The sequence below is a fragment of the Ranitomeya variabilis genome, chromosome 1 (genome assembly GCF_051348905.1).
Source record: "Ranitomeya variabilis isolate aRanVar5 chromosome 1, aRanVar5.hap1, whole genome shotgun sequence".
Classification (NCBI taxonomy): Eukaryota; Metazoa; Chordata; class Amphibia; order Anura; family Dendrobatidae; genus Ranitomeya; species Ranitomeya variabilis.
This window is the reverse complement of record NC_135232.1, coordinates 839,912,278-839,925,050: the sequence shown is the minus strand read 5'-3', so window position 1 is coordinate 839,925,050 and position 12,773 is coordinate 839,912,278. Positions and strand designations below refer to the sequence as shown.

At 41.5% G+C, this 12,773-nt stretch overlaps 1 protein-coding gene across 6 annotated transcripts in view; it reads right to left on the bottom strand.

Moving 5' to 3' along the window:
* PTPN13 (protein tyrosine phosphatase non-receptor type 13) overlaps positions 1 to 12,773 on the bottom strand; it is a 329,585-nt gene that overhangs the window by 302,936 nt on the left and 13,876 nt on the right. For 5 of the 6 annotated variants that reach the window (XM_077275826.1, XM_077275830.1, XM_077275827.1 and 2 more), the window contains exon 2: positions 9,287 to 9,639. The exons of the other annotated variant lie outside the window; for it this stretch is intronic. In XM_077275826.1, coding sequence (XP_077131941.1) covers positions 9,287 to 9,299 — 13 coding nt within the window. In that variant the 5' untranslated portion in view covers positions 9,300 to 9,639. The remainder of the gene's footprint in view (positions 1 to 9,286; positions 9,640 to 12,773) is intronic. 6 annotated transcript variants of the gene reach the window in all.

Here is a 12,773-nt window from a genome sequence, read left to right as displayed (position 1 = left end):
CCCCCTCGTCGTCATCGGGACCACTCCCACCCAAAAGGCACATTAGTCACCGGCCCTATAAGACGACATACGGCGTATAAGAAGACCCCCGACTTTTAAGAAGATTTTATATTTTAACTGGAAAAGTTGGGGGGTCGTCTTATACGCCCAGTCATCTTATACGCCGGAAAATACGGTACCCAATAAACGAGCAAAACATTCATTGGGGGGGGGATGATTTTTAAGCTAGCTTAGAAATCATCGCTCTCGGCAGCACATCATCTTGTGTAAACAGAAGACGTGCTGACAATAAAATGATATTCTAGAGTAAAAACAATTGTTCTGCAAGCATAGAGCAACTAAACTTTCTTACTGATTTTCCTATTTAGTAGGCACTTGAATTGCTAGCAGATTGGTGGAGCTACGCTTTTTATCCACTCCAACTTTTCTCTTAGAAATACTGAGGTAAGAAACTCACCAAATACTCAGCGTGTGCACGTGGCCTTATACTCACCTTCTGGTGTCTTCACCTTCTATCACTGCCACTCCCATCAGTCTACATCTGTTTGTGACTGGACTAATCTCTTCATTATTTGCTGAAGAGCCAGAAATCACAACTCAATACAAGTCTATGAGAGTCTCGTTCTGGCTCTCAGACTTAGGGCTCATACTCACATGCGAGAAACTCAGAAGAGTCTCGCACGTCAATACCCAGCACTGCACCTGGCACTCGGATCGGAGCGTGCGGCCGCATAGCAATGCATGGAGCCACATGCTCCGCTCCTGAGTGCCGGGTATTGACGTGCGAGGCTCATGCGAGTTTCTCACATGTGAGTATGAGCCCTAACATTGAGAGCCTGTGATATAACCACTGACTCCCAACCAGTCAGAAGTTGCCGAAGAATGCCGGAAGGTGAGTATAAGACGAGGACAGAGACCTTAGGTTAGAAACACCCCTCCAGAACTGAACATAATAATAAAAAAAAACAGCTGGAGTGGTACTTTAATCCGTATCTGTGGCTGTGTGCGTGCTCAGAAAGGAGGTGTGTGCAACTGTCTGCTGAGGTGCGAACTCCTCCGGGGTCAAGTGCTCGGTTCGTGGGGGGTCTTAGAACCCTTGCTGCCACCGATCTGCAGGCAATTCAATTTCTTTCTAAATTGGAAACATAAATATGAAACAACTGCCAATTGGCTTTCATGTAGCTATCAAAAAGAAAAACTATTTATGAATAACAAAGAAAAATATTGTACTGTTTTAATTAGTAATCCATAAATCTACTGTGTGCAATATTCTTTTTGAACCCCAGGCAAACAATTTGATGAAAATCTGGCCCTCACTAGGGGCAAACAGTGTACTGGGCTTCAACACAGATGGCAAAATTCCCCTTTGCCTTTCTCTCTCTCAGGACACCCAATTATACTTAATTACTAGTGATGAGTGAGTGTACTGTTGCTCGGGTTTTCCAGAGCACGCTCGGGTGACCTCCGAGTATTTATGACTGCTCGGAGTTGTAGTTTTCATCCTGGCAGCTGAATGATTTACAGCTATTAGCCAGGCTGAGTACATGTGGGGGTTGCTTGGTTGCTAGGGAATCCCCACATGTAATCAAGCTGGCTAGTAGCTGTAAATCATTCAGCTGCCCCGATGAAAACTAAATCTCCGAGCAGTCCTAAATACTCAGAAATCACCCGAGCGTGCCCGGGAAAACCAGAGCATAGAGTACACTCACTCATCACTATTAATTAACAATATGTAGAGATTTTTGGGGGGGCTGTGAGAGCTTTGTTTTTCCAATGCATAGGAGTTTAAATGAATCTGCCTAGTACTGCGCAGGCCCTCACTGTGCCACCAAAAGAGCTGTGACCCATTAAAGTGTAACTTATTTCATTAAATATTAGTCTCTGCAGTTGTGGCCTTTTCTGGATGCTTTCATCTCCACTAATGTTCCTCCACTGTTCCTAAAAGGCCACCCCTACCCTACCCCTTTCTAGATAAGCCTGACTGCTGCTATACAAACTCCAGTCACCGCTGTACATGCCTAGCAAAGGTACTTCATGCAGGGGAGGGCACTGCTCCAAGGGGTGTGCTCTGTAGACTACAGACATTACAATAGATGCATGTGACATTACGTATCTCTTCTTATGTCTAGAGGAGTTCCAACGGATGGCTTTGGCCCGACTACACTAATGCCAACGAATGTGTGCTCCCGAACGAGCAGCACAGATATAAAATGTGTGTGTGTGTGTGTGTGTGTGTGTGTGTGTGTGTGTGTGTACATATACACACACATACACACACACAAATATAAAATTGGAAAAAAAAATAACGAGGTCATCAAGAATCTTATTAAAACCTACCACATAATCTTGTACTTTACGTGAACTCTCATAGGGGGGAGTTCATATTTCGGCAGACCCTAATTACCACTTTAGCTGCTAGTGGTCTGGATTTAAATTTTTTTTTCCCCTTTTTGCAATTAAAATCACATTAGGAGTACCACTGCTAACTTACAGGATTTCATTACCATAATATTTTAATAGTCTTGCATAAATAACCAGAGGTGAGTTCAAAAGTTTGTAGGTTCTCCTGCTGAGACAACCTAGTTTCTTTCCTAAAATCATGAGCCCTGTCAAATATTAGGGAAAATGTGTAAATCAAAATGTACACACTGTCGTAAAGAAAACTGTAGAGTGCCGAGAAATTTGCAATGGTTGTAAAAAAAAATAAAAAAAAAATAAGGCGAGATCTGTATGCTTGGGAACCAAATAGTTAAATGAACATAGCCGCAGCACGGTTATTAACAAGCCCTGAATGATATTTGCAATTACGAGTTTGCTCGGCCTTTCATCCTGGTAGAGGTTGAGGGTTGTAATTATTGTACTGCTCATGACAGCACATTCAAGCTCATGTAGACATTCTCTCCCACAGAAAATTATAGGTTTTCGAGTCTGCTTAGTTTTAGCATTAAAACCACATGTTCAAAACACATTTGGTAGTAAATGTCTAAGGAAAAAGTATAGAACTACTCAGACAGGATACCCGAGAAGAGAAATCCTGGAATCCCATTGAAAATGGTAAAAGATACACCAATTTATGTGGATGCCTTTAAAATTCGGGCAATGTTCGATTTATGCCAGAAGCCATTGTGCGGTGACATATCTACTTTCTAAATGATCACAACAGCCCCCAATTGGATGTCCATATATTTACTGCCAAATTAGTCTCGCCTGCTCTTCTATTCCTGACATCAAGAATGCAGCAACCCTGATGAAACCCACCTGCTGAAACAGAGGCATAGAAATAAGCTTTATAAATGTTATGCACACTCAGTCCACAAAGATGTCACTGATTTTGGCCATACACCAGTGATAGCTGTCCGATTACAACTGTATCTTCTTCCTGCCCCATACATATGAACGGTCTGCTCAGCTGAGAATTCATGTGTTTTTAATGGGGAGATAAGATAGCTACAGCAGCTTATCCTCCTTAAAATCAAAAAGATTAGGGGTTCAAAGAAGATGAATTATTCACTGCTCTACACGCCCATAGTCCCGGGCATGGGGAGCAGTGAGCAGTTATGCTGTACTCTTCTTCCCATGTACAGCTTTACTTTTTTGCTTCGGCTCCATGTTCCTGATTCAGGTGTGGCTGAGAAACACATTCCTGACACAGCGGTAACCAGTTTCCTAATTATCTTAACTCCTTTTGCCTCTACTTAAAGATTGCAATAGTCACTGCCTGGCACTTCCCCTGACGAAGCTGCATCGCAGCGATACGCGTGGGGCTCTCCCACACTCCCATCTTTCCACGCCCTCCATCTCCCTCCCTTAATCCAGGGGCTCCCAGCTGCCATTATCTCTATTGTCGTAGGGACTCTCTAGCTATTTACATGGGCTCTCCCATGTGATTATCAGCTGGTTCTTTTGCAGCACAGCATATCTATTTGACATTGCAGGTATTTAATATTGGATAATAACTTTGTCCACTATAATACATTTTTTCTGCATAGTGCTATTTTGCACGCATGAGGGATTTAGGATGTCTTCCTGTCAAAGACTGTAAATAGGTTTTGTGCAACGGATTGCTAATGTCTTTTTAACAATAAAGATGTTACTACAGAAACCTCCTGAAGGCTTTGTGGTGTACCATGTCTGAAAAAAGTCATACAAACAGAAAAAAAAAAAACAATAGATGCTTTTGCAAAACTTTATGGACATTCAAATGAGTAATGGAAAAATCAAGAAGCAACATTTGACTGAATTATTTTTCAATTACAGACTTCTGCGGAAACTATGCTCTGTAATAAAGAACAGGAGCAAAGGGCAGAGTCAAAACGGCATCCAGTCCTTTTTCACATACTGTGAATATATGTAGCTATATAAGTAAAGGGAATCTGTCAGCAGGTTTTTGCTACGTACTTTAGGAGCATCATTATGTAGAGGAAGATAGCCTGATTCAAGCAGTCTCACTTGCTAGGCTGTTTTGCTGTTCCAATAAAATCAGTGTTTTATCAGCAGAAGATTCTCAGTAAAGTTCAAGATGCCTTGTGCCTCCTGGTCGAGAGCCCACCCCAGCACTATCAGCTTTCTGTCCCTATGCAAAGTACACAAAGCTGCCAATTAGTGGTGTGTGCGGGGTTATACACAGCTCAACACTCCGAGCTCTGCTAGATCTGTAGCAGAGAAAACTGTGATTTTAAGACAACTGCTGCACCCAGGTAACTAAGTGACATATCGAATCCCTCCCTTGCTGCTGTCAAATTACATAGCCAAACCCTGTTGTTAGATTTCCTTTAATATCAATATACGTTTGGCCTCATTCACATTTTGTGAACTACTACTCTTTTTGTGCAACTATAATAGAAATTCGCAGCAAATATGAGTTTACAGTAACTTGGTATACAACATTTTGTTGGAAAAAAAATTGTGGCATGTTTCGTCAGGCTCTATATATATATATATATATATATATACACACACACACATGCATACAAAGGTTGTAAAGGAAAGATTACATGAGGCCATGTAAAACTATGTCAAAATCAATAGCATTTTGCAACAGCTTTCCCAATCTGTGAGAAAATGGACCCTCTCACAATACAATTATGCCTTAGTCATTAGGGCCCATGGCTAGAGGTTTTACTGATGGAACAAAACCACTCAAATATTCAAATACCATTATGAATATCAGTTTCCTTAAGGGAACCTATCACTTGATTTTCTTACACGGCCATAGTGTTTTACCACTGTGCAATAGCTTTCTCAGCATGTCCTCGTATGAACCGTGTGAAATTATGGTAGAATAGTACCGTACATATATTGTAAGCCGATTACACTGAAAAGTTATCTGGGCGGTGCCAATCATCTGAGGAGCCATTCAGTGGCAAGCACTGAAGACATATTAGGCTAAGTTCACACTAGACATTTTTTGCTGCGTTTTTTTATGCCAATTTTCAGCTGCGTTTTACAGCACCAGCAAAGCCTATGAGATTTTCAGAAATCTCATGAACACACTTTTTTTTGTCATCGGTATTTTGTGCTTTGCATGTTTTTTTGGACATAGAGCAAGTACCTTTTTTCAGCATTTTCTCAGTTTTTCACCCATTGAAAGCAATGGTTGATGAAAGAAAGGCTGAAAAAAACACCGGTTTTGGAGCATTTTTAATGAAAAAAAGCAAGTACAGCAGTATATGAAACCCATTTATTTTTGTGACCAAGGTGTGATATTGAACAATGTCTGAGGAACTCAATGGCTGAAAGTTAAACAGTGTCCTACAAATTCTATGCACTGCTGGTGTCTTAGGTATATAATTCCAGACCAATTCACCTCCCTCAGCTGTTACATTTGTATGTGCATTTTTTCATGAATATTTGTCTTGTATTGGTGACCTGGGTGCTGTAATGGAAGCAAAGCTGAAGTTTGGGATCCTGAAAAACGCAGCAAAAAACATAGCAAAGAAAACATACCAAAACATGCATTTTTGAAGCTGCTGCTTTTCTGCCAAGATTGCAGGTTTTGCTGCAGAAAAAGAAAAGCAACAAAAACACCTAGTGTGAACTTAGCATTACACAGCACAGAAGTGAGGAAGTATAAAGGTACCGTTACACTAAGCAACTTACCAGCGATCGCGACCAGCGACGTGATCGCTGGTAAGTTGCTGTGTGGTCGCTGGGGAGCTGTCACACAGACAGCTCTCTCCAGCGACCAAGCGACTTCGGCATCGCTGAAACTGTCTTCAGCGATGCCGAAGTCCCCATGTAAAAAAAAAAAAAAACACTACATACGCACCTTCTGTCGTCCTTCATGTCCCTCGGCGCTTGCCGCACTGACTGTGTCTCAGCGCCGGCCGGCCGTAACAGCGGTGCCCAGCGGTGAACCGCTGTTACTGCAGGTTCACCGCTGGGCTCTGCTTTACGGCCGGACGGCGCTGAGACAGTCAGTACGGCAAGCTCCAGGGGACGTGACGGACAACAGACGGTGAGTATGTAGTGTTTTTTTTTTACTTTTACCATGGTATCCATGGTAAATATCGGGTTACTAAGCGCGGCCCTGCGCTTAGTAACCCGATGTTTACCATGGATACCAGTGAAGACATCGCTGGATCGGCGTCACACACGGCGATCCAGCGGTGTCAGCGGGAGAGTTGCGACGAAAGAAAGTTCGTCCACTCTCCCTGCAACCAGCGATATCCCAGCAGGATCCAGATCGCTGCTGCGTGCCAAACATAGCGATATCGCTATGCAGGACGCTGCAACGTCACGGATCGCTGGCGATATCGCCTAGTGTGACGGTACCTTTAACTGGAATATAAAGCTTCACACCTCTGTGCTGTGTAATATGTCTACAGTGCTTATTTAGGCTGCACATTCCGGTTGGTAGGACCAGTGGACTCAGGTCATGTGACTGATGACATTATCACAGATCCTTCTGCACTTCTATGTTGCTGCCTGCTTATGATTGGTCAGCGTCATACAGGAGGCAGAAGTACACACCAGGAGCAAAAACTATGTAATACCACCCACTGAGACTTAAAGTTAACTCATAATGTCCCAAATATTTGATTGCCAATATCTCCGCGGGGGAGAGGCAAAATAAAAAAAAATAAAACTTTTTATTCTTGTACATTGTGTGTCCAGTTTAACATGAAAAAATTGGTCAAAAAGCTACACTAACATTTTTTTAATTGCATCACTGGAGTGGTGTTTTAAATGTAATTCCCCTGCCTCATCTTCATTCTTTTCCAGTGTCACTCTAGTCAGTCTCAGGCGAAAAACAACCTACCGGCAGCTCTGCGCTGGTGTTCACTTTTCAATACATCTCTATGAGAGCCTCGTTCTGGCTTTCATAGACTTGCATTAAGCTCTTGTGGCATAACTTCCGGACAGTCAGACGTTATGGGTCGCAGCGTGGCCGGCGCACTGTCGAAAAGGTGAAAATACTGGAAGGTGTATATAAGAGCAGGGGTAGGGTGCTTACATTTAAAGTTCCACTCCAGCACTAAAAAAAAACAAAATATAAAAAAAAAAAAACAGTGGAGTGGTGCGTCAAGTAGTAGTCAACATATAGCACCTATATTATAACTAAAATGCACAACTTATACAGACATATGGAAAAGCTTTTAAAAAGCAGCATAACACTGTGGTTTATGGTAGGAAAATATAGTCCATCCCAGTTAGGCCTCATTTACACAGTCATATCTAAAACATGTACATGAAAAATGGTACTGGTGTCATCAGTGTTTTGGATCAGTATGTCATCAGTGTTTCTCACGGTTGGATAAATACATTACAAAACCCATACTTTGCAAGTAAAGATAACAAACAGATGTAAATGGATGCGATCTGTGTGCTGTACATGTTTTTCACAAACCCATAGACTTGTATGGGCACTTTTCATCTGTGATATCAGAAAAAAAGGCATCTCAGTGAATTTTGCGTGGACACATGGTCCACTAAAAAACACGGACATGTGAATAGTACCATAGGTTATAATGGGTATGTGTTGTATCCGTGAAAAACATGGACAGACTACGTACGTGCAACACGGACATCTGAATGATTCCTTATGGAGGAAATCACAGTGCCCTATTGTTTGAATAACGAATGCAGTACATGACAAAGTCATATCCTGCAGTGCAATATAATAGCTCTCCATTCTGGTTACTAGAAAGGGTTCTGAGTGGGAGATGATGCTCTACAAGATCTTCACACCAGAATAGGGTAGGATAAGGGATTCTACAGCCTAAAGGGAAACAAGTTATAGGTACCCTAAAGATGGTATTAAAAAAAACACAAAAATAAAATGCAAAACCCCCTTAAGAAAGATAATACCTTTGAGCCAATAGAATGGTCTAAACTTGCCACAAACAAACAGCTTTGCTGTATATAAACCTCACGTAGTTCATTATATTATTTGCAAAGCTTCTTTACTGACAGATGTCCAATCATCCTGCAAATTGCTACCAGCACAGATAAAAGCAGCAGATGCACACAACATGACACAATGACTCCTCTCCAGACAATGTGACTGATAAATTAGTGGGTACAGGGTGAAGCTAAAAAAAAGGCAATTATTCTATAAAGTTCAGGATTTAGATTAAAAGTTCAAGAAGATTCATAGAATGAATTCAGCATTTTCTTCAAATGGGTCCCTAATGGGATTCAAACAAGGAAATAAAATACACTGAAAACATGTTTATATGAAGTAAATTTCTATATACACTAACAGGATACACGGTACAAAATATGTATGGTTATATATTACGTCATGTTTAATGCCTGACCTTTTCATAGTAGACATTAAGCCATGAGATAACCTTCCTTGACCGATACATTTCCAATGTAAATCCCTAATCCAATGAGATAATTTTTGTTTCAGACTGATAAGGCTGATAGGAGTTAATCCACATAACAGCCTTAGCTTAGGAAATAGAATGTCTAGACTAAAAATGAGAAAGCAAATAATATATGTGATATACAGTGGGTGAAATAATTGAACGTCACCAAATTTTTAATTAAATATATATCTAAATATTATATTAACATGAAATGAGAGCTTCAAGAGGTATGGTGTTTTTGGGGTGATATGCAGTGCCTTTTGGCCTCCAAACATGATGTGTATTATGGACTCCAAAAAGTTAAATTTTGGTCTTATCTGACCAGACTATATTCTCCTATTATCTCACAGGTTTGTCTAAATGTTGTTGCATAAACTGTAAATGTGCTTGAACATTATTTTTATTCATCAATGAAGTATTGCGAGGGGAGGATGCATACAGGACACAAAAGTTTTTTGAAACAATTGTACCTGATGATTCCATGTCTTTCTGTAGCTCTCCACAAGTGGTCCTTGGCTCTTGAACAACTCTTCTGATAATTCTTTTCACTTCTCTGTCTGAAATCTTTCAGGGAGCACCTGGTCGTGGTTGGTTTATGGTGAAATTATGTTCTTTCCACATCCAGATTATGGTCCTAACAGTACCTACTGGCTTAGAAATTCTTCTGTAGCCAATGCCACCTGGATACTTTGCAACAATAAGGTTGCGAAGGTCTTGAGGCATTTCAAGGATTTACCTGTTATGAGAGGTTTCTTCTGTGGCACCTTGGCAATGAGACACCCTTTCATAGGCCATCAGTTGAACCAGCTGATATTAATTTTCCCTAAATGGAAGGATTGATTTATAATTACTGATAGATTTCAGCTGGTATCATAGCTATACATGGCTTTTTTGTTCCTTTCACTGTCCTGATGGAACACAATCATCAGAACACTCATTTAGTAGCACTGCATTCTTTACTGCCTTATGACCTATTTTGTCCTCTGTGGATGGGTTTGACACAGAAAATCATTACTTGTAAAATTGATTGCAGCCAGGAATTTTTTTATTTTGCTTATTTCAGTTTGTATACGTGGAACAAACCAAGAAAAGTAGCCAAAAGAAATTAAGGGTAACACCCCAGGGTGTGACTGAAAGAAATGTTTATTTCAATTCCGAGTACAGTTTAAACCATTGGTTTTAAGTAATTTGTAGCATTGGTTTTCATATGCCAGGAACCCCCTTGACCAGGGCACGTGTAGACCGACTATGAAAAGCATTCCAGTGCAATCACAGGCAGGGATGTCTGATAAATAAATAATATTTGCCCACTTGAATGCATTTGCTTTTTAAAAGTAATGCTTGGCACAGAGCAAAGTCTTGGTTTTGCTCCTTAAAGGGAACCTGACAGCAGGATTGTGCACAGTAACCTACAGACAGTGTCAGGTCGGCGCTGTTATACTGATTACAATGATACCTTGGTTGATGAAATCCATCTTGTGGTTGTTGTTTAATCTTTATTTTCAGTTTTGAGTTAATGATATGCCGGTGCCCTGGGGCGGTCAGTGTGTGTGTGTGTGTGTGGGGGGGGGGTCTTCATGTGGTGCTCTGAATAAGTTTACTAGAGTGGGGTTCTGTCAGGTCACTGATCCCCCACTGACCTGGCCCCTAATTTAGATAATGAATATATATATATATATATATATATATATATATATATATATATATATATATATATACACATATACATACACACACACACACATACATACAGTACTGAACAGAAGTTTGGACAGCTTCTCATGTTAAGATTTTTCTGTATTTTCATGACTATGAAAATTGTACATTCACACTGAAGGCATCAAAACTATGAGTTAAGGCCGGTTTCACACTTGCGTTTGGAGCAGCTGCGTCGTTTTGACGCTGCGGATAAAAACAAAAAATGCTACAGGCTGCGTCCTACGACGCATGCGGCAGCCTCCGCATACAGCCGCACGACCTGCGTACCTAATGTTAAATATAGGTACACAGGCCGCATGCAGAAGTAGGCGGAGCTAGCGGTGGAGGGCGGGGCTTCACGGAGGAAGTCCGCAGCCCTCCGCAGCTGCTCCAAACGCAAGTGTGAAACCGGCCTTAATTCATAGTTTTGATGCCTTCAGTGTGAATGTACAATTTTCATAGTCATGAAAATACAGAAAAATCTTAAAATGAGAAGCTGTCCAAACTTTTGTTCAGTACTGTATGTATGTATGTATGTATGTATGTATGTATGTATGTATGTATGTATATATATTATTCATTATCTAAATTAGGGGCCAGGTCAGTGGGGGATCAGTGACCTGACAGAACCCCACTCTAGTAAACTTATTCAGAGCACCACATGAAGACCCCCCCCCCCCCCACACTGACCGCCCCAGGGCACCGGAATATCATTAACTCAAAACTGGGAAGTCCGCAGCCCTCCGCAGCTGCTCCAAACGCAAGTGTGAAACCGGCCTAACACATGTGGAATTATATACTTAACAAAAAAGTGTGAAACAACTGAAATTATGTCTTATATTCTAGGTTCTTCAAAGTAGCCACCTTTTGCTTTGATGACTGCTTTGCACACTCTTGGCATTCTCTTGATGAGCTTCAAGAGGTGGTCACCGGGAATGGTCTTCCAACAATCTTGAAGGAGTTCCCAGAGATGCTTAGCACTTGTTGGCCCTTTTGCCTTCACTCTGTGGTCCAGCTCACCCTAAACCATCTCGATTGCGTTCAGGTCTGGTGACTGTGGAGGACAGGTCATCTGGCGTAGCACCCCATCACTCTCCTTCTTGGTCAAATAGCCCTTACACAGCCTGGAGGTGTGTTTGGAGTCATTGTCCTGTTGAAAAATAAATGATGGTCCAACTAAACGCAAACCGGATTGAATAGCATGCCGCTGCAAGATGCTATGGTAGCCATGCTGGTTCAGTATGCCTTCAATTTTGAATAAATCCCCAACAGTGTCAGCAGCAAAGCACCCACCACACCATCACACCTCCTCCTCCATGCTTCACGGTGGGAACCAGGCATGTAGAGTCCATCCGTTCACCTTTTCTGCATCGCATAAAGACACGGTGGTTGGAACCAAAGATCTCAAATTTGGACTCATCAGACCAAAGCACAGATTTCCACTGGTCTAATGTCCATTCCTTGTGTCCTTTAGCCCAAACAAGTCTCTTCTGCTTGTTGCCTGTCCTTAGCAGAGGTTTCCTAGCAGCTATTTTACCATGAAGGCCTGCTGCACAAAGTCTCCTCTTAACAGTTGTTGTAGAGATGTGTCTGCTGCTAGAACTCTGTGCGGCATTGACCTGGTCTCTAATCTGAGCTGCTGTTAAACTGTGATTTCTGAGGCTGGTGACTCGGATAAACTTATCCTCAGAAGCAGAGGTGACTCTTGGTCTTCCTTTCCTGGGGCGGTCCTCATGTGAACCAGTTTCTATGTAGTGCTTGATGCTTTTTGCCACTGCACTTGGGGACACTTTCAAAGTTTTCCCAATTGTTCGGACTGACTGACCTTCACTTCTTAATGTAATGATGGCCACTCGTTTTTCTTTACTTAGAATTTGTATTATGGCAAGAAAAAAGCAGCTAACAGTCCATTCAGTAGGACTATCAGCTGTGTATCCACCAGACTTCTGCACAACACAACTGATGGTCCCAACTCCATTTATAAGGCAAGAAATCCCACTTATTAAACCTGACAGGGCACACCTGTGAAGTGAAAACCATTCCCAGTGACTACCTCTTGAAGCTCATCAAGAGAATGCCAAGAGTGTGCAAAGCAGTCATCAAAGCAAAAGGTGGCTACTTTGAAGAACCTAGAATATAAGACATATTTTCAGTTGTTTCACACTTTTTTGTTAAGTATATAATTCCACATGTATTAATTCATAGTTTTGATGCCTTCAGTGTGAATGTACAATTTTCATAGTCATGAAAATACAGAAA